This window comes from Oncorhynchus nerka, linkage group LG21 (genome assembly GCF_034236695.1).
Source record: "Oncorhynchus nerka isolate Pitt River linkage group LG21, Oner_Uvic_2.0, whole genome shotgun sequence".
NCBI lineage: Eukaryota > Metazoa > Chordata > Actinopteri > Salmoniformes > Salmonidae > Oncorhynchus > Oncorhynchus nerka.
In genome coordinates this window covers 26,407,326-26,428,137 of record NC_088416.1, presented here as the reverse complement: position 1 = coordinate 26,428,137, position 20,812 = coordinate 26,407,326, and the positions used below count along the sequence as shown (strand labels likewise).

Here is a 20,812-nt window from a genome sequence, read left to right as displayed (position 1 = left end):
GAAACGTGACGTCATATCACAACAAAACATTTTACTCTCGTTCATTTGTAGCACGCGCATATATGTTTTGAAATTGCACTAAGAATGAAAGATGAAGCAAGTTGAAGACCATTGGTGGGCTATACATATATATTGTTGCAATTGCCTCTGATAAGTATAGCTACTCATCCACTGTTTTGCGAAATAGAAAACGACACAAACCATACGTCAATGTATTAATTTATTTACAATAGCGAACAAGTATGTAATACAAGACAAATTAAAATACATAATAATTACAGGATTATTAAACTACTTTCGAAATATTACATATAGATGAAATTGTTCATCCAAGAAACTGCACCTCGCCAATTTATCCTATAGATAGTAGCAAGTGTTGAGTCGCAGCGTCCTCTGGTGGTTATCTCACATTTTTATTTTATTTTTTTTTTTACCTTTATTTTACTAGGCAAGTCAGTTAAGAACAAATTCTTATTTTCAATGACGGCCTAGGAACAGTGGGTTAACTGCCTGTTCAGGGGCAGAACGACACATACTGAAGGATCAATGGCTCTAGTGCCATCAGTGCATACAAATTATGAAATTAACTGGTCCAAAATAGCTATTTAAGCTATCACACAATTGATATAGTAATTTTAAAAAGTACATTATTTCAAACAGACAAAACACAGTTCATTATAGTATACACAATTCTACATCAGAATTACAAATAAGAAACTGCAAATGATCGTAAGACAACATTATGTCATTTAGGCAATTATAAAGACTAGAACACCCCTTGCTCAGTACATTTTCACAACCCAAGAGGTAGGCTGTCTGTCCTATTGGCATATGATGTAACATTTGGTAACTTCACTCAGTGGCACAGGTTTCCTCCTTACCTGGTCCCTCTATGCAATAACTCTTCAAGGGATGAGTAGAGACCTCTTTGGGCACAACAGTGGGGATAAAACCTTTAGAGGTTTCGTGTAGGATACAGTAATCAGTACAGGTGCATTCTGGCTCACTAGATACAGGACTATTAGGCAAGCTGCTGTCTGGGCTGAGTGTTAAGTCCTCGCATCCAGAGTCACCCTCGCAGGTGACCGAAGGGTCCTGAGAGAAAGAGGTGACCATCGCTCCAAACTGGAGCTCTAGGGGAGAGCAGGGCAACTGGGTGTAAGGGATGTCCCCTGGACCATTTCCATTTGGACTGTGACTGCAGACCCAATCCATCACTGAGGGACCAACATAGGGAGTGTGAACTTGTGCTAGGGGATATGGTGCTGAAGCTGAGCAGTCCTGGTCCTCTGCTATAGGTTTGGCCTCAATAATCAAAGTATCGATGGTCAGGAACTCTTCTGGTTTGTATGTTGGTATCAGATTGCACTCTGACTCAAGCCAGTCCTATAGAGAAAAATGTATTCAAGTATAAACTTTATCCCAGGGACCATTTTGTAAATGTTATGAGGACCACTTTGGGGAAATAATGAATTAGTCGACTTTACCTGGAAATGTTTGTTATAATCTTTGTAGAGAGGTTGGAATAAAGGGGCTGGGCTTGGCACATCATAGAAAGATTTTATCTTCATTCTATGGCACAAATTATTATAAATGATTTGTGTGTGTGCTTCCAAATCAGCCTCGCTTTCTCATGACACAATTTTAAAGTATTTGTATGGGTTTCTGAAGAAGACCGTTACCTTATAGTGGGGTTGTAAAATCCAAACAACAGAACTCCAGCAATCACACAACCTGGAAATACAAACTTGCTGAGGACAAGGACTATAGTTGGTTCTGCTGAAGGAGAAACAAAGTATATGCATCAATGGCTGTGTTTAGAGAAGCAGCCAAATTCAAATATTTTTCCCACTAATTGGTCTGTATAAACGCAGCCTCAATGGTTTCTCCATAGCATATTTTGGGACAATAACAAAGAGGAGATAGGTAAGAGTGGTATATGCTTTAACTAGTTTGTCTCCAAAGCAGATATCTCCCACCTTCCTTTGCATCAGTCCTCAATTGCACCAATGCACTCCACGGACTCCACTGTCCTTTATATCCAGAGGACTTATATAGCTCAGATCTGACTTTCAGAACATATGTGGTATCTGTCTTAAGTCCAGATCTATCAATTAAAATAGATTTGTTTTGAGGGGACACACAAAACACCTGAGAAAAAAAATCCAGGAAACAATTAATCAAACAACCATTGACTTTAACAAGACATTGAAGCATGACTTCTATTACAATGCACTTTACCTCGCCCTTATCGCCATTGTATTTGTAGAAGCAGAGTTGGTAATGGAACTCTGTTAAATAAGGATGGTGTTCATATCCACTTTGCCAAGTGCATTTGTAACCCTCTAAAGTCCGCTGGACAGCGAGATGACTTGGAGCTGTTGGTTGAACTGATGACAAAGAGTTAGTCATTACACTTATTTGTCAGCTACAGAAAAATATATTTTGCACAATCATAATTATTTCATGCAATTTTCCATGAATTGCAAATCAATATAATCTTCACAGGGAACTTACTATTTTTGGATGGTTCGAAGTCTGTCAAGTTATCATAGTTTGATTGGCAGTCAATGTTATAACAAAGACGCACATTGAAACAGTCCACGCTATTAAATGAAGCGTCGTTATACCTTACATTCTCATCAAAATCAGCCACAAATGTGCAACCATAACTGTCCCCCATCTCCACCAGTGGACATTTGAATGTGTTCCTGTGGAAAAAATGTTCATGATTTTTGTGATTCAAATGATATTAGTAATTATTTATCCTCAGCATAATCATTTTTGTTCTCATTTAATGTTGCGTATTTGTCTCTCCACTTCATGCAATGGACAGAACCAAGAGATTCATAACATAAGAATCCGTCATCATCACACAATAAGGCTCACCCAGCTTCATCAGGCCAGATGAAATTCAACCAGTAGTGGGTGTTGTTGACATCTGCAGGCTCGTCAGTGATGTTCAAAGTACAGGTAATTGTAAACCAATAATCAGATACACAGGCGAGTCGATCTGTCATTTCTGGGAAGAAACACACCCTTTTATCACAACCCATGTCACCTATGTTATGAGCTTTTACTCCTGGACATAAATCTGAACATGAACAAAATGGACAGTACAATGGAATCTTGTACAGTACTTCCAGAAGAACAGCCCTCTGATAGTTGGATGATGTTCCAAACTGCACAAAGTGCCAGTAGAAGCTTCATCTTAGCATGAGTCGGTAAGGCTAAACCAGGAAAAACATGCATAAGTCATGTATAACGTGCAAATTATGTATTTTACCGTAATGTAGAAAGTACACAATGGAAAACCGTTCTGAGAAAGGTCCATACTACCTTGTACGTGGGTCTTGTGGATAGGGCATCTCTCAGAGAGAATGAATGAGTGCGTGAAGTCAAGCATCATAACGTGATGAGAGGAAGTCACATCCTGTTATCATATGAAAGCTGTTCGCTTTTCCACGCCTTCTTCGTGCCTCTGTGACGAAGTTGATTACTATCTAATTGCTCAAATTAACCCATCATAACATTTATGAACATATGTCTAATATTTTCTATTTCACATTGCACTCTTGCAAAAAAAAAAGTGTTTTGTGTTGGTGTGTAAGTCATACTGTCACGTTCGTTGAATGGATGAGACCAAGGCGCAGCGTGAGATGAATACATCTTTAATAAGACAAAGAACACTTAAACAAACATGACGCTATATATGATAAGTCCAGACACAGGCAACTAACACATAGGCAAATACGCAAGGAATATGGCTGCCTAAATATGGTTCCCAGAGACAACGATAAACAGCTGCCTCTAATTGAGAACCAATCTAGGCAACCATAGACATACATAACACATAGAATAGTAAAACACCCATAGACATACAAAACCCCTAGACAGGACCAAAAAACACATACATCCCCCATGTCACACCCTGACCTAACCAAAATAATAAAGAAAACAAAGAATACTAAGGTCAAGGTGTGACACATACTCAAGCATCTAGGAATAGGATGAACTAAGTTATAGTTTATTATAATATTCCTGAAATTCGTATAAAAATACATTTTATCATACTCTTCAGTGCAGTCAAATCAATCTGTTTCACCCTTCTCAAAGATTGTTTATGGAAACTAGACAGTGGTTTAACTCATTGTGATAACAGTGCAATGGCAATATCTAGATTATAGAATTCGATACCTAGTGGCGAGTCAATTTATCAGATGTAGCCTACCGCTGCCAAGCTTTCGTTTACTACCCCACATAGCTATAATTTCTTATCAGCAAATGAAAATTGTAAAGGGAAATGGTCTATTTATTTTGCATACAATGACAGAACTGCATTAAAGCAGACCTAAATCTGTGTTCTGATGCATTTTTGTATCGTACAGAAAAAGGAGACTAATATCTGAATGTTGGAACGCTCCCATTACTCAATAAGATTGTTTTGACCACTGTGGGACTTCATCATGCATATGAGGAAAAAAATTGTACTTTAAATGGGCAATCGTTAGTTGAGACAATAACAAAGCCACCAGTCTCTGTCTTGGTAATAGCTGAGGGATGGGCCTGGAGAAATGTAACCACTCATAAATTCATAGGCAGCGCTATTGATGCAAGGAATGACCAATCTATCAAAACTTTAAGCATATTTTGAGGCTATACAGTTTTTGTTTCCACTTGCAATGCTTACAAACATTGGAGTAAAACAAGCTTATATTTTGGTTTCTGACTGGGTACGACAGTTGAACTAAGCTCATGGGGCATTTAAAAGTTATATTCTTCAAGAATAAATTAGTTTATATATTTAAGTAACTAGTTAGCAACTGCGGATTGTCCCTTTAAAGAATAAACAAGCGATTGAACATGAATGCAAACACCTCAATTGGATCCATTGTCACAAACATAAGAAACATTAGATGACAAACATATAAAAACAATACCCTTTCTACAGGGAATTTGCATGAGAAATTAATCCGCAAAAAAATTATTCATTTACATGAAGGCCAAAATCTAGGCCTGGGAAGGCCAAAATGAGTAATCTACATCTATTTACATAACGCAACATGACAACTACTGTCAAACAATATTATTGTATTACGACGATAAACCATTTTTATGTTGGGAAGAAATCATTCCTACTCCACTTAAAAAAAAAAACATGATGGCAATATGAACAATATACCTATGCCAGAGAAAGTAAGGAATTTTACAAATATGCTGGAGCACTGTCAGTGGCAGAGGTGGTGACGGAGAACTCACATCGTCCTGTTCTGTCCTGAATTGGTTGAGTCCTCTTGCATAGTGTTACCCCTCACCCACTGTTTAACATATTCAGAAGGGGAACTGCCTACCCCACTCAGTAAACCAGAGTCTATCTGCTCCTCAGACTCAAAGTTAGAGTTCACAGGGCTGCTACAGTCAGACTCAACAAAGACTCCACTGTCAATGGTGTCCACACTGTCCAGATCCAGCACCATAGGAGGGTAGCCGTCCTCTGAGTCCAATGAAATCTGCTCTGGTTGATAGTTGCGGGCCTGTAGCTGGAGCTGCCACTTCATAGCGGGCAGGCCCGTTGATGCCCATCTTCCACTCTGCCCAGTTAACCCTCTTTCCTCTTCTGCCCCAGCACCAAGAGGGCCCTCCGTCTCACTGTCCATACCTCCTCTGCTGCCTCCAGTATATTGGGAGAAGCTTTCCCCACCTTGGCTGCACTTGTATGTCACCCAAGAACTCCCTGACAAAGCTCCTTCCTCCCCAGACACCATCACAGTATCAATGGAGACGTGTCCAGCGGAGTGACAGGTGCCCTGGTCCCCACTGCTGCCATCTTCCTCCACACTCAGCCTGGACAGCCCGAGGATGTCTAGCTGCTTCTCAGTCATCATCTGTGTAGATGGGTTTTTCTCCAAGGGATCCAGCTCACTGAAGACGAAGACAGGTCCAACCCATTTCTGCAAAAAAAGAATGATAAAATGGATGATTAAGGAGCAATAGGTAGGTACAAGGCGATTTAGTCATGCATGCTTACATTTTTCACGTATTGGTCATCTGGAATTGCAAGCGCCATGCTCCACCAACTGAGCTACACTTGGTTGCAAAAGGTTGAATGAGAGCTTATCACCTCCGTCGTCAATATGAAGATCAATCACAGAAAGAATGACCTTTTTTATTTTTTAACATTTTAGAAATGTTTATGAAACTGATGGCAGTTATTTTATACAACTCTGAATCCTAGAGCAAGATGTTGCCCACAGATATGAATGGACACGTTTTTTCACGAAAATACCTTATCTGGGTGAAGAGCAATTCAGCAGAATCTAATCACTGTTTTTCATCTGAAAAGACAGCAGTAAGTGGCCATACTGCACCACTAACAGCTGTCAGAGGGCTAAAGAGAGAGGGCATTTAAAAAACATCTACCTAAACTGTGCTTATCATATATTGACAAAATGCGTTCTTTATATAATGTAATTTGCTGTGAAGTCATTTTTATACTATATAATCAGGGACTTGCTTTATGTGCGTTCATCACTGACATTGAGCTTATGCTTTAAGACATCTACCTGACTGTAGTTAGTATACCTGATTACCTGACTGTAGTTAGCATAGTTAGTACAGCTCTGTCATGCTCCTCAACTATAACCAAACCCCTGTGGACATCCTCATGACTTTGAACTTCTCACAGAACATCTGTGCAGTTCAGAGAAGTGTATACTGCTTAGTGAAAGGGCACCATACAAAAACAGATGTGTTTAGGTTTACATTAGGTTGAGCAGGAATACGATCTAATGTGTCTCGTGTGTGGCAGAGAAGTGAAGATACCAATCTACAGTTCTTGTAGTGCGGGTAAGATCAGTGTCTTATATCTGTGGGCTGCTGCAAGAGGGTGTTTTCACAGGTTCCAGTAACTCTGGTTTATCTTTCATTAGCTTTTTCCTGCCTGCTAAATCTTTTGAAATGATGTGACTGTCATGGACACGGCCATAATTACATATGAGTACACTGAAGCGAATTCAGGGTGTAGCCCCAACTGGGACTCAAACCCAGGTCCAGCGACTGTCAAGCCAACACCTTAACTAATACAACAATAGGTCCAAACCTCTTGATGAGGTCGCTAGGTGTTGGGTTAAGGTCACTACATTACCAATTACCTCCAGGAGAGTGTGTCTCCACGAATCTCAATACCAAATTCCTCAAGTTTACACTGCTTTCTGATGGCCGCCCTTGCTCCATCCCACCAGTGTAGCAAATTTGGGGGTGTAGCCCCAACGGGGACTCGAACAAAGGTCCCATGACTGCATGCCAACACCTTAACCATTACCATTTGGGCTCCCGAGTGGTGCAGTGGTTTAAGGCACTGTAGCTCAGTGCTCGAGGTGTCACTACAGACTCCGGTTTGATTCAGGCTGTATCACACCCGTCTGTGATTGGGAGTCCCATAGGGCAGTGCACAATTGGCCCAGTGTTGTTAGGGTTTGCCTGGGGTAGGCTGTCATTGTAAATAAGAATTTGTTTTTAACTGAATTGCCAAGTCAAATAAAAATACAAATATGCCAATAGGTCCAAAACTTTTGGCTAGGTTTTGGGTTAAGGTCGCTACAATATAGTTTGTACACAATAAAGAAACTCAATTATGAGTCAACATCTACAGTGGGGAGAACAAGTATTTGATACACTGCCCGATTTTGCAGGTTTTCCTACTTACAAAGCATGTAGAGGTCTGTAATTTCTATCATAGGCACACTTCAACTGTGAAAGACTGAATCTAAAACAAAACTCCAGAAAATCACATTGTGTGATTTTTAAGAAATTAATTTGCATTTTATTGCATGACATAAGTATTTGATACATCAGAAAAGCAGAACTTAATATTTAGGACAGAAACCTTTGTTTGCAATTACAGAGATCATACGTTTCCTGTAGTTCTTGACCAGGTTTGCACACACTGCAGCAGGGATTTTGGCCCACTCCTCCATACAGACCTTCTCCAGATCCTTCAGGTTTCGGGGCTGTCGCTGGGCAATACGTACTTTCAGCTCCCTCCAAAGATTTTCTATTGGGTTCAGGTCTGGAGCCTGGCTAGGCCACTCCAGGACCTTAAGATGCTTCTTACGGAGCCACTCCTTAGTTGCCCTGGCTGTGTGTTTTGGGTCGTTGTCATGCTGGAAGACCCAGCCACGACCCATCTTCAATGCTCTTACTGAGGGAAGGAGGTTGTTGGCCAAGATCTTGTGATACATGGCCCCATCCATCCTCCCCTCAATACGGTGCAGTCGTCCTGTCCCCTTTGCAGAAAGGCATCCCCAAAGAATTATGTTTCCACCTCCATGCTTCACAGTTGGGATGGTGTTCTTGGGGTTGTACTCATCCTTCTTCTTCCTCCAAACACGATGAGTGGAGTTTAGACCAAAAAGCTCTATTTTTGTCTCATCAGACCACATGACCTTCTCCATTCCTCCTCTGGATCATCCAGATGGTCATTGGCAAACTTCAGACGGGCCTGGACATGCGCTGGCTTGAGCAGGGGGACCTTACGTGCGCTGCAGGATTTTAGTCCATGACGGCGTAGTGTGTTACTAATGGTTTTCTTTGAGACTGTGGTCCCAGCTCTCTTCAGGGCATTGACCAGGTCCAGCCATGTAGTTCTGGGCTGATCCCTCACCTTCCTCATGATCATTGATGCCCCACGAGGTGAGATCTTGCATGGAGCCCCAGACCGAGGTTGACTGACCGTCATCTTGAACTTCTTCCATTTTCTAATAATTGCGCCAACAGTTGTTGCCTTCTCACCAAGCTGCTTGCCTATTGTCCTGTAGCCCATCCCAGCCTTGTGCAGGTCTACAATTTTATCTTTGATGTCCTTACACAGCTCCCTGGTCTTGGCCATTGTGGAGAGGTTGGAGTCTGTTTGATTGAGTGTGTGGACAGGTGTCTTTTATACAGGTAACGAGTTCAAACAGGTGCAGTTAATACAGGTAATGAGTGGAGAACAGGAGGGATTCTTAAAGAAAAACCAACAGGTCTTTGAGAGCCGGAATTCTTACTGGTTGGTAGGTGATCAAATACTTATGGCATGCAATAAAATGCATATTAATTACTTTGGATTTTTGTTTTAGATTCCGTCTCTCACAGTTGAAGTGTACCTATGATAAAAATTACAGACCTCAACATGCTTTGTAAGTAGGAAAACCTGCAAAATCTGCAGTGTATCAAATACTTGTTCTCCCCACTGTAAATATTGCTCCCACCATTGATCAAAGCTTAGTTGATAGAGCATGGCGATTGCAACATCAGGGTTATGGGTTCGATTCCCACGGGGGACCAGTACGCAGGAGAAGAAAAAACATTTGAAATGTATGCACTCTGAAATGTAAGTCCCTCTGGAATTGTCTGCTAAATGACAAAAATGAAGATGATTAACGTAAACTCACCCCATTCCATACAAATGTGCGCAACCGCAACATTCAAACGAGGCTACAAAGAAAACTAATGGGACTGTAGTGACTGTGTTGACTTCAAAATCGGGGGTGTGAACTAGGTTTCTATTCAAGCATTGATCGACATGGTAACGGCTCTATAGTATTGGAGAAAAGTTGAAAAAAACAGACCCTCAGTTACATCTAGACGTGTCATGTTGTAACGTACAGCACGCATAAAGCAACTATTTCTGCCTTACAATCTCTCTCCACCAAGTGTAGCACTTCTCTCATCCTTTAAAAACAAGAAATGGACAGTGACGGGGTAAGGGGGGTAAGGGGGGGATACCTAGTCATTTTTTGCGTCATCATTGCATGCGATAACATTCTCAAAGCCACTGTTTACTTCTAAGATCACTTTAGCACCGCCATAAAAACCTGATTCAAATTCGACACAAACCTTCAAATGGGTATGTAATGACACATTATATAAACTCTTTATAGTGTTGTATTTACATTTTAGAGGCGATAAGGTGATAAATTGGACAGATCTAGTGAAAAAAAACTATTTTCCCACATGACATCTCTCCTTCTCACTATCACGCATTAGTTTCGCTTCCCCACCCGCCATTTTTAGAAAGACCCGACAGGCTCATTGCCTGCTTGAATTATGCAGAAACGGGCAGTGTTTAGGTCATGTAATTGATTCTGTTGGAAAGGGGAGAAATTGTGCTTTACAATGGTTTTGACATTACAGTTGATCTGGAAGTATTACGTTTTTGGGGCGCTAAAATAAGGGCAATTGTACGGACCAAAGCGATGTACGAGTTTACGTTATATTCTTGATCTAACCGAGTTCTAATCGCCCCAGCCTCTTTGCCAAAGAATTGTTCGGATTAGCCCCCGGATTAGCCTTTTTAGTAGCACATTCACCACTCTCTCAAAACGGTTAACTCCACCCTCTCGCGGAACAAGCCATGGCCTGAGACGTGAAACGAGCTACCTAAACTCGGAGTCGGCTCAGTTGAATAGGTAGGCAAAACTAGAGATGCTGCTCGGCTTCTGACAGTGTTTGCGAGATGCAGTACAAAAGGCGATTTTAAAACCGTTCTGCGACTCCTGCCGTGTCTACAGACATCCCCCAAACAAACCAAAACCGACTTTCGGAGAATGAGGGCACAACTGGTAAATAGTATCAAAAATACATGTCATTTCTCAAATAAGTATCAAAAGTAGAAGTATAAATAATTTAAAATTCCTTATTTTGCACAAACCAGACGGCACAATTTTCTAGTTGTTTTAATTTATTTTTGGATAGGCAGGGGCACACTCCAACACTCAGACATAATTTACAAACGAAGCATGTGTGTTTAGTGAGTCCACCAGATCAGAGGCAGTAGGGATGACAAGGGATATTATCTTGATAAGTGCGTGAATTGGACCATTTTCCTGTCCTGCTAAGCTTACAAAATGTAACGAGTAACGATTCTGTATTCATTATTTTCTTTTGGAATGTAGTGGATTAAAAATAAAAGTTGTCAAAAATATAAATAGTAAAGTAAAGATACCCCCAAAAACAACTTTAGTACTTTAAAGTATTTGTACTCCAGTACTTTACACCACTGTCTGTGTGCTCCAGTTGGATGTCTGTTTCTGCGGAGCTTGATTCGTAATGCCTAGGAATACAAACGTGAACACTATCCACTGAGCGTCCAAAACATTTGGAACACCTGCTCTTTCCATGACAGACTGACCAGGTGAAAGCTATGATCCCTTATTAATGTCACCTGTTAAATCCACTTCAATCAGTGTAGATGAAAGAGAGGAGACAGGTTAAAGAAAGATTTTTAAGCCTTCGTGACAATTGAGACTTGGATTGTGTATGTGTGCCATTCAGAGGGTGAATGGGAAAGACAAAATATTTAAGTGCCTTTGAACGGGGTATGGTAGTAGGTTCCAGGCGCACTGGTTTGAGTATGTCAAGGACTGCAACGCTGCTGGATTTTTCACGGACAACAGTTTCCCGTGTGTATCAAGAATGCTACTGGTGTTCTGCCAGACTCTCTGCAGCCACAGAGGAAGTAAAAGATTTCAGCGCTCTTTCAAATACTTGCATTTTCACAATTTTATGTGAAAAGATGATTTACATCTACCCATAAACGATTTATCATCGTGTGTGTGTGTGTGTCTGCAATTGTTATACTCTGGATGATATGAAAAGGGATCTTTCGGACTGATCTCAGAACAAGTACACATTGTGCCCCACCAAAGCCCTGCCCAGTACAAATTGATAATGGCATTCTGAATAGGCACTTGTTTTGACACCATTGGTTGTTTACTGACTTCAGACACAGAATCTATGTCTCTCTCTACACATATTCTTTCAATGTTGGCCTATCTCAAATGTTTTTTTATGCATGGCTTTCATTTTCCCATGGACATCACTTCCCCCTACTGGATGTTGATGTAACTGTAGTTGAGAAACAAGCAGGGGCCTCATTTATCAAAGGTACATATGCACCAAAAAATAATGGTTGGCTAATAAAACCATAAAAACATAGCCTAATGATAAAACAGATACATTTGCCGTCAGCAAGGAGATAGCATAGCAACATGTCGACTATGTTTTTTTGACCTTTATTATATGGGCTTGAATCATAATCGTATTTGGAGGTGGGATGGAGACATGTTATCTGGGTGGGGTCGGGGGAATGGGAGGGTGGGGGTCATTTTTGGAGACCCACTTCTTTTTTGTTTTCTTTTCCATGCACATTCTGAATGTATTATTACTTAAACTGTAATATGATACAAATTATGTTTGTTTTTTTCCGGAGTGGCAGCCCACAGGTACAACACGAAAATATATGTGTGAAATAATGAATGGGAAACATGATATGAACAGAATATTAAATTATATGAATTTGAATATTGTACCTGTAGCGCCACCCCAACTATTTAAAAAAAGACAACAACAAAAGAGTAGACCTGGTTTGTATGAACGTTGAGGCTTGGGCACTGGGTTAGACCTGTTTTATTTGACTGTGCCCATGGATTTACTTAGTTTTTATGAGTAATGGGGTGTAGGGATACACAAGGCTCATACAGGCAATGGGTCTGGATGGATGTCTATTTGCCTATTCAAATCTTTTCTGGCAGCAAGTTTGTGGTAGGAATAAAAGTGAGTGGGGTTTTGGCACGTATTGGCACATAATTATGAGTTTATCTATGAAATGATTAGCAGAATACTTGGGGAATACAGGCCTAGGCAAAGTGGGGAACAGGGCTGTGATAAGCAGGTAACAGGGATGAGGTATTTTGGCAAATGAACTGCGGTCTAGGGGTAAGAAATAGGGCTTATAGGGCAAGGATACATGTGCATCGTGGCTTAATTGTATCAATATTAGGGTATTGGCATGTGGGTCTTAGGGTAAGGGCATTGGGGTAACAGGGCCGGGGTGTGTGGGTAACTGGGTGTAGGTGTGTGTGGGGTTAGTGGGTTGAGGTACATAGATATCGGGGCTGAGCAATAGGGGTTAAAGTCTACATTTTATTATAGGCACAGCACTGTATGTTAACAATAAAACATACTTTTTCACAAACAGAAAGTATTCATATCCCTTGATTTATTCCACATTTTGTTGTTACAGCCTGAATTCAAAATTGATCAAATATGTTTTACTCAACCATCTACACATAATGCCTCATAATGAAAAAGGTCAAACACGTTTTCAGAATAAAAAAATAAAAACAAATGTATAAATTAAACACATAAATATCTAATTTACACTCCTGAGTTAATACTGTAATCTCCGCCAAAGGTGCTTCTATCATCAGGGGCCTCATTTATCAACTGTGTGATTACAGCTGTGAGTCTTTCCACACCTTGATTGTGCAACATTTCCCCATGATTATTTTCAAAATTCTTTAAGCTCTGTCAAATTGTTTATTGGTCATTGCTAGACAACCATTTTCAGGTCTTGCCATATATTTTCAAGTAGATTTAAGTAAAAATTTTAACTTGGCCACTCAGGAACATTCACTGCCTTCTTGGTAAGCAACTCCAGTGTAGATTTAGCCTTGTGTTTTAGGTTATTGTCCTGCTGAACAGTGAATTCCTCTCCCATTGTCTGGTGGAAAGCAGACTGAACCAGGTTTTCCTCTAAGATTTTGCCTGTGCTCAGCTCCATTCCGTTTCTTTTTTATCATGAAAAACTCCCCCGCCCTTTGATTACAAGCATACCCATAACATGATGCAGCCACCACTATGCTTGAAAATATGGAGAGTGGTTCTCTGTAATGTGTTGTATTGGATTTGCCCCAAACATAACACTTTTGTAATAAGGACAAAAAGGGAATTGCTTTGCCAATTTTTTTGCAGTATTACTTTAGTGCCTTGTTGCAAACAGGATGCATGTTTTGGAATATTTTTATTCTGTACAGGCTTCCTTCTTTTCACTTTGTCAATTGTGGAGTATACAATGTTGTTGATCCATCCTCAGTTTTGTCCCATCACAGCCATTAAACTCTGTAATTGTTTTAAAGTTGCCATTGGCCTCATGGTGAAATCCCTGAGCTGTTCCTCTCCTGCAACTGAGTTAGAAAGGATGCCTGTGTCTTTGTAATGACTGGGTGTATTGATACACCATCCAAAGTGTAATTAATATCTTCACCATGCTCAGAGGGATATTTAATGTCTGCCTTTTGTTTTACACATCTAACAATAGGTGCCTTTTGTGAGGCATTGGAAAACCTCCCTGATCTTTGTGATTATATCTGTGTTTGAAATTCACTGGTCACTGAGGGACCTTACAGATAATTCATTATATGTTTGGGGTACAGAGACAATCGAAAATCATGTTAAACACTACTGAGTCCATGCAACTTATTATGTGACTCGTTAAGCGCATCCTTACTCCTGAACTTATTTATTATTGTCACAACAAGTAGGTTGAATACTTTTTGACTCGAGACATTTCAGATTTTAATTTTGAATTAATTTGTAAAAAGAAAATCGAAAAACATAATTCCACTTTGATATTATGGGTGTAGGCCAGTGAAGAATGGCCAGTGAAGAAAAATCTCTCAATTTAATCAATTTTAAATTCCGACTGTAACACAACAAAATGTGGAAAAAGTCAAGGCCTTTGAATATTTTCTGAAGGCACTGTACTTTTCACAATACAATAATAATTTTTAAAAAGCTATATGGATTGCACTAAGGGTTACTAATGGCATAAGATTTGCATAGTGGCATGTCTGGGAAGTTAAAACATTCTGCCTACACCACAGAAATGTTATCAAATGTGCTATTGTGCTTTCTTGTAGAAACGGACATGGCCCAGTTACAACATTTCCAAATCATACAGCAAATTTTCGTATTTCTGTCACCATAAAAAGTGAATGAAGGGCTTTTTCCAGGTGGGATAGTAGCGCTCGTTCCCGAGTTCACAAATATAATATGGCTCTGATTTATCAATGAAAACATGCATATATTTTTTTGCATGCACAAATCCTAGAACCTCCACCTCTGCAATAATTTAATAAGAAATGTACACAGTTGATAAATGAGGCCCCTGATGATAAACGGTACCGGGTGTACACTTTAGAGCTAGGTGACAAAGGCTGTTGATATTTTAATATTTTTTACCAACACATTTGTTTCCTTCATCAGGATATAATTATAGTCATGGGTGAAAGTAAGCCGCCATGGTCGGGTAGAGTACCAGCAAAATAAATAGTGGCATTACGCCATACCGGTAAAACATGAGCCCATCACAATCATTTAAATGAAGATGGCAAGAAAACTGTAGGCTATTACACCAGAATTTATCGTTGCCGCCTATCAGTCGCAATAGAAATGAGCGAATTTAATTAAAAACGTGTGGTATACGCTCCAAAATGCTGTGTGGTTCGACGTGAACAATGACATTTTGCCAAGGCAGAGATGACTGGCGGAGACTGAGACTGAAACGCGCGTGGGCAGCAAGACGCATCAGGCTACAAGAGTATACCTAATATGACAATCCCTGAATGTCATTGCACTTTCTGGTGTTTTGTAGCCTAACAGATGTCTCTTTCCATTTTCAAATGGCGGCTGCACAGTGCACTGCTTGGATGCTGTTAATATTTTTGTGGACAAACGTGCACAAGTTGCCTACTTTTGGAAGGAATTGGCAACAGATCTTCATGCGAATATCAAAGAATCCACATAAAACAAATATGCGCATTTTCCCGCTAGAGATGTGTTTCCATCAAAATGACTTGTTACCTATAAAAGGATGTGCGTGATGGTGTAGTGCACATACAAATAAGTTAAAATGGGTTGCCATCGTATTTTCAACTCATGGTTTTCTCACAAAATCATTTGTGTGATCATTTGTGTCAGGTAGCCTAGCGGTTAAGAGCGTTGGGCCAGTAACCGAAAAGTTACTGGTTCGAATCCCCAAATGTTCTACTTGAAAAATCGGTCGATGTACCCTTGAGTAACGCACTTAACCATAATTGCTCCTGTAAATAACTATGGATAAGAGTGTCTGCTAAATGACAAAAATGTAAATATTGTGTGCCCTCTCTGGTATTGACACGTGCGCTCTAGCCCAGGGGTTCCTAAACGTTTTCACTCAGTACCCCACTCCATCCAGCATTGGGGAACATCCCGCGCCCCCCACGTCTATATCTTTGAGCACAAGCACTGTTCATGACACAAACTGTTCATACCCGTCTTTATTTCCTGAAATTCTACACATTTTGTCATGGGTTGCAGAGAGCATTTAGCAGTTTTAAAGCTAATTTTCTTGCAATTCTATACATTTTGCCATGTCTAATATGTATGCATGTGATATTTGTGTGACTCGAACATTGCTACAAAATATATGGGCTAAAAAAAACTGCTGACATGGGCTAGTTTATATGGACATTTATAACACGTTATAAAAAGCTCTCTAAGGTATGCAATGACTGACATGACAAGAGGAAAACTGATGATGCACTACCCATTTTCGAAATTATTCCTTGTGCATTCTACTATTACAGTTTTCAAGAGTAAATTGAAACCTGGACTGAGTTCCCCCATAGTTTGGGAACAACTCACCGCGCTATCTGCGCGCTGTTGGCTAGAGCGCACGTATGATGAGATTATATGGACAAAAGAGCGAGATAATTTTTTTTAAGCACTTTCACCACCATGTGAAGTTAATCATAATGTATTTAATCTGTAGTTTAATCAACTAAAAGTGCATGTTTTCCCGAAAAGTCATAGTTTGAGGAACGCACAACGTGTCATCGCGTGACTCCAAGTTTACTTCGAAATTATGGTTATTATATCAATATTTGCACATAAAAGAGTTTCCACCGAAATTTCTCGCATAATTCAATTCACCGACACAAAAAGATCTCACATTGTCTAGCATATTTTGTTTAGTCGACATGTGGAAAGTTTACCGTTTCCATCAGGCCTGTCATTACATTTTTATCTGACGTACTTTACCCGCATAAAAACGTTGGACACAAACCTGGTTAATCAGATGAAAACATCATGACTGGTTGTATTCATGTCAAATTAAAAAGGCAATACATTTTACATTTAAAAATGACATGTTTTTAGTATTCACTAAGCATAGTGGATATGACCCCTTCATAAGAGTGTCAATTGTTTTGTAAATAATATAAATAGAAAAGGCTAATCTAAAAAGATAAGTGGTTACCTTTCTGGAATATTTATAAAATACTCTAAATGGAAAATATTTAAATATAACCCTAGCAAACATCTGAGTTTAGATTTCTACCTGTGGTATTTTCCATTGGGGGGGTGAACTGCTCTGATGTAGAACGTAAGCTCAATGTCTACTGAGCATCTACCCACATATGAGTTGAAAAACAAGCCCTTGAAGCCCCTGCAGACTGAGTCATTATAATGCCCCCCTCATATGTGTAGTCATTGTGGGATTTGATTATGGGAAAGTCCCATTGTTGGCTATGCTGAAGTTCCCCCTATCGGCAACACCTGCTGGAGGGGTTTAGAACAAGTCCCACAGAAGCAATGAGTTATTTTTTGTTTTGCCTGTATTTTTACCTTAAAATCCCCTCCATATGTGTGGTAGAGAGGCTTGAAAAAGTCCTCTGGGCTTGGGGAATAGTTCATCAAGTGTAGCCTCTTCGGCCACAATCTGCAGAGGCAAGTGACAAACAGGTTGTTTTCACAAAGGAAATTATATGTGAATATGTGAAAGTGACATAAGCAGAACTATTCAGGTCTTCACAAATACACTTTCACTTTTCATTTCTGGGAATATGGAATGTATCTCTCTCTATGCAGGTGTTATAATATGTTTTATAGGGTAAGTGGATTACTAATAATAATGTAGAGAGCAAACCTAACCACCGTGCTATCATGGGTTAGGTTTGGTATAATGATAATGTAGAAGCAGCTCTGACTTCCTGTGTTTTCTTAACCCTATATGTACATTGTGTATCTGCAAGTAAAGAGCATCAGCTGTGGTTTCTGTGTATGTGGGAGGTTATGCCAGGAAAGCGTATGGTGTATTCACGCTTTCTGTAAAAACACCAAGAGGCTGAACATTTCTAGCTTGGTCGCAGATCAATTTGTGCTTTAGCCAACTGTTGTTTGTTCAAGGCATCTGACGAAAGTCAGAGAAGTTGGATGTAGCACATATGATAGTGACCAGGCTAGAACATTTCATTTATTGGCAGACCTGAAGAAATTGAGGATACAAGTTGGTGTCTGATAAAAAATGTAAATAAGGCATACTCACATTTTAAAGAGGTAGCACAGGCAGCACAGGATCAAACAGGGGAGAATGGTCAGTAAAACGGGCCACTGCCACCATAACTTATCATCCCCTTCTGTAAAAAATACACATAGTGTAGAGAGAGAGAGAGAGAGAGATTTTACTCCACTTCATACATTACTATAACCTGAAAAATGAAGTCCCAATCAAATATATTCAGGAAAAGCATGTAACGCAGATCAGTTAAATCTAAACTTGCTGCATTCATGTACCTGTAGTCCTCCATTCTACGGTGGAGCTCCATTCACTCCAGGGACCTTGGTAGTTACTCACAGGGTTCACTGAGGCCTGGACATTCGCCACATACTCAGTTCCTGGTTGCAGTTGAAGGCTGTTTAGCACTAGGTACCTCTGGTCCTCTCTTACAGGGTAATAGACTGTATCCTGTAGGTCCAAATAAAAACTTATATTTAACAGTTTGGGGAACCTGGTCTTTCACATACTGTAATATTTGATTGGAAACATGTAACATAGCACATATATTTGGTTTACCTTTATATAGTTTTTATTTGTTGTAATCCGCACCCTGTACATGAGGCATTTATCAAGGTAAATGTTTTCATCCATCTGCCAAGTGACGTTGTAGCTGTCAATGTTCTCTGTCACTTGTACATTGACTGGATGCTGCGGCTTCACTATGGAAGAAAAGGCAGAGAAGCTTGGGTTGGAACCATTATATGAAAAAGGTATGGATTCAAGTGCACAAAGCTCAATCATTTGTACCATATTAGCTTTCAAAGCGGGTGATACATAAGAACCCAGGACGCACCGTCCACATCACACAATAATCCTCATTGTAAAGACTGTTCATCACTGTCATTTCAAAGCTGTGCAAAGTTCAAAACTGCTGATAAAAATGTGTCACAGCAGAATAGGACACCATACTCAATCCAGTAATTGGCTGTTAAGATGACCTTACTGCTAATAATAAACACTTCTTATTCATGCCATATCTTGTCACTGAATCTGAGGCAATGTTCAGGGGAAAGTACAAACCATCCTAAGACATAGGTCTACTCCACTTACCTAATTTATACAATTTCCAGTCAGTTGAGTCATCTGTTTTCCTTTTGTCTTCTTTTCCTGTGTGCTTTACTCTTGCAGTGCAAGTAGTGTCAGTGGATATGAAAATGAAAAATTCTTCTGGTTGTATTATACACCAGCTTTGTGAGGGTGTTATTTCACAGCTATCATTCACTTGGTCAACAGAATCTCTGAAAAGAGAGAAGAGTGATTATACTATTCAAATACAGCTTTGGTGAAGAAAAACAAAACCAAAATATGAAAAGGTTTATGTAACATTCAGATGTTTTTCTTCAAATGATATGTTTAAATGTTACAGTACATAAATATGTATAAATGTGATCTCTTAAATCTATCGGCGCAAGGCCAGACACACAGCAGTGAAAGAGAACAGTGTGTACCTGCACTCTGCCTCAAGGAGAATGGGAGACGAGGGCACTGTGCCTGAGCAGGAACAGTTCAGGGATGTATTGTAGTCTGTGGTGCAGGTGACATTGCAGAAACATGCAACTGAATGCAGGAGAAAAGGATGATGTGGTCAGTCTGATGCCAATGCCATGGTACCCAGACTCATAGTCTATATAAGGCTCAGCTGAAGGCTCCCTGATGTGATAAAAACATTTCCTGCTAATCCAACCAATTACTACTCATATGAGATCACTATCTAGATATGTGTTTGAGAAAACACATCACTTGAAAATCAATACAATATATAGCACAAATAATAGATGAGAAAAAGTTCAACTTACCATATTGAATCAGGTAACACAACACCAGTGAGCTGATTAGCGGTTGTTTCACAGCCATGAGGGCAACAATGGACTGTTCTGCTCAATAACTGAGATCATCAATGGCACCTGAAAGCCTGAAAAACAATAAATCACATATGTCCTTGTGTTGGAGTTCATTATTTGAAGTGAAATAACCATTACTGGAAGTGTAGGAAACAAATATATAGTATTGTATTGAAGTCGAGAAGAAGGAGAAAGTCTTGAATTAAACTATCACTTTCATGTCAAGCAAAGGATAAGTCCGGAAATGTAAGCTACAAATGCGTTTACAATAACACCAAACCCCACACAAAGAAATCTAACAATGGTAGACAACGCTAAAAATAGAATAAAGATATTGTACTTCAATGTTATTCAGAAAAATACTATTCAGATAGTATTCTTACCTTATTGGTTCTGATAGATTCGGCTAACCATGCCACATGGCATCATTGTTCGAGTAGTTCTAAAGCCAAATGAATTCATTAATTTGTGTCACAGACTGTGTGATCAAGTTCAGTGCACAATGACATATCTGACATATTGGAAGTCGTCATCTGCTGCAGTGTCACTGAGGATGTGGTTGTTTTGTGGCTACCCTGTGAGCATTGTAGGAGGTCCCTTCCAAACCCTGCTTCTGTTTCGCAACATAATCCATCTGTGAGAACAACGTGAGACATACACTATATATGCAAAAGTATGTGGACACCCCTTAAATGAGTGGATTTGGTTGTTTCAGCCACACCCATTGCTGACAGGTGTATAAAATCGAGCACACAGCCATGCAATCTCCATG

The 20,812-nt window shown here is 39.8% G+C and overlaps 1 protein-coding gene and 1 pseudogene across 2 annotated transcripts; both read right to left on the bottom strand.

The window, feature by feature from the left end:
- Positions 1 to 232: 232 nt before the first annotated feature.
- On the bottom strand, positions 233 to 3,407 carry LOC115103625 (uncharacterized). 2 transcript variants are annotated; one of them, XM_029624467.2, is made up of 9 exons: positions 3,340 to 3,407; positions 3,141 to 3,230; positions 2,890 to 3,022; positions 2,518 to 2,711; positions 2,242 to 2,390; positions 1,980 to 2,151; positions 1,683 to 1,779; positions 1,488 to 1,572; positions 233 to 1,386 (listed from the first exon to the last, which is right to left on the bottom strand). In XM_029624467.2, the coding sequence occupies exons 1-9, from the start codon at positions 3,404 to 3,406 to the stop codon at positions 853 to 855; spliced, it is 1,521 nt and encodes a 506-aa protein (XP_029480327.2). In that variant the 5' UTR covers position 3,407; the 3' UTR covers positions 233 to 852. The 2 variants fall into 2 exon arrangements, with proteins under 2 accessions (XP_029480327.2, XP_029480328.2); XM_029624468.2 differs by having other exon boundaries at positions 1,683 to 1,776.
- Positions 3,408 to 3,655: 248 nt separating this feature from the next.
- LOC115104193 (interleukin-21 receptor-like) lies at positions 3,656 to 20,094 on the bottom strand (annotated as a pseudogene).
- Positions 20,095 to 20,812: the final 718 nt, after the last annotated feature.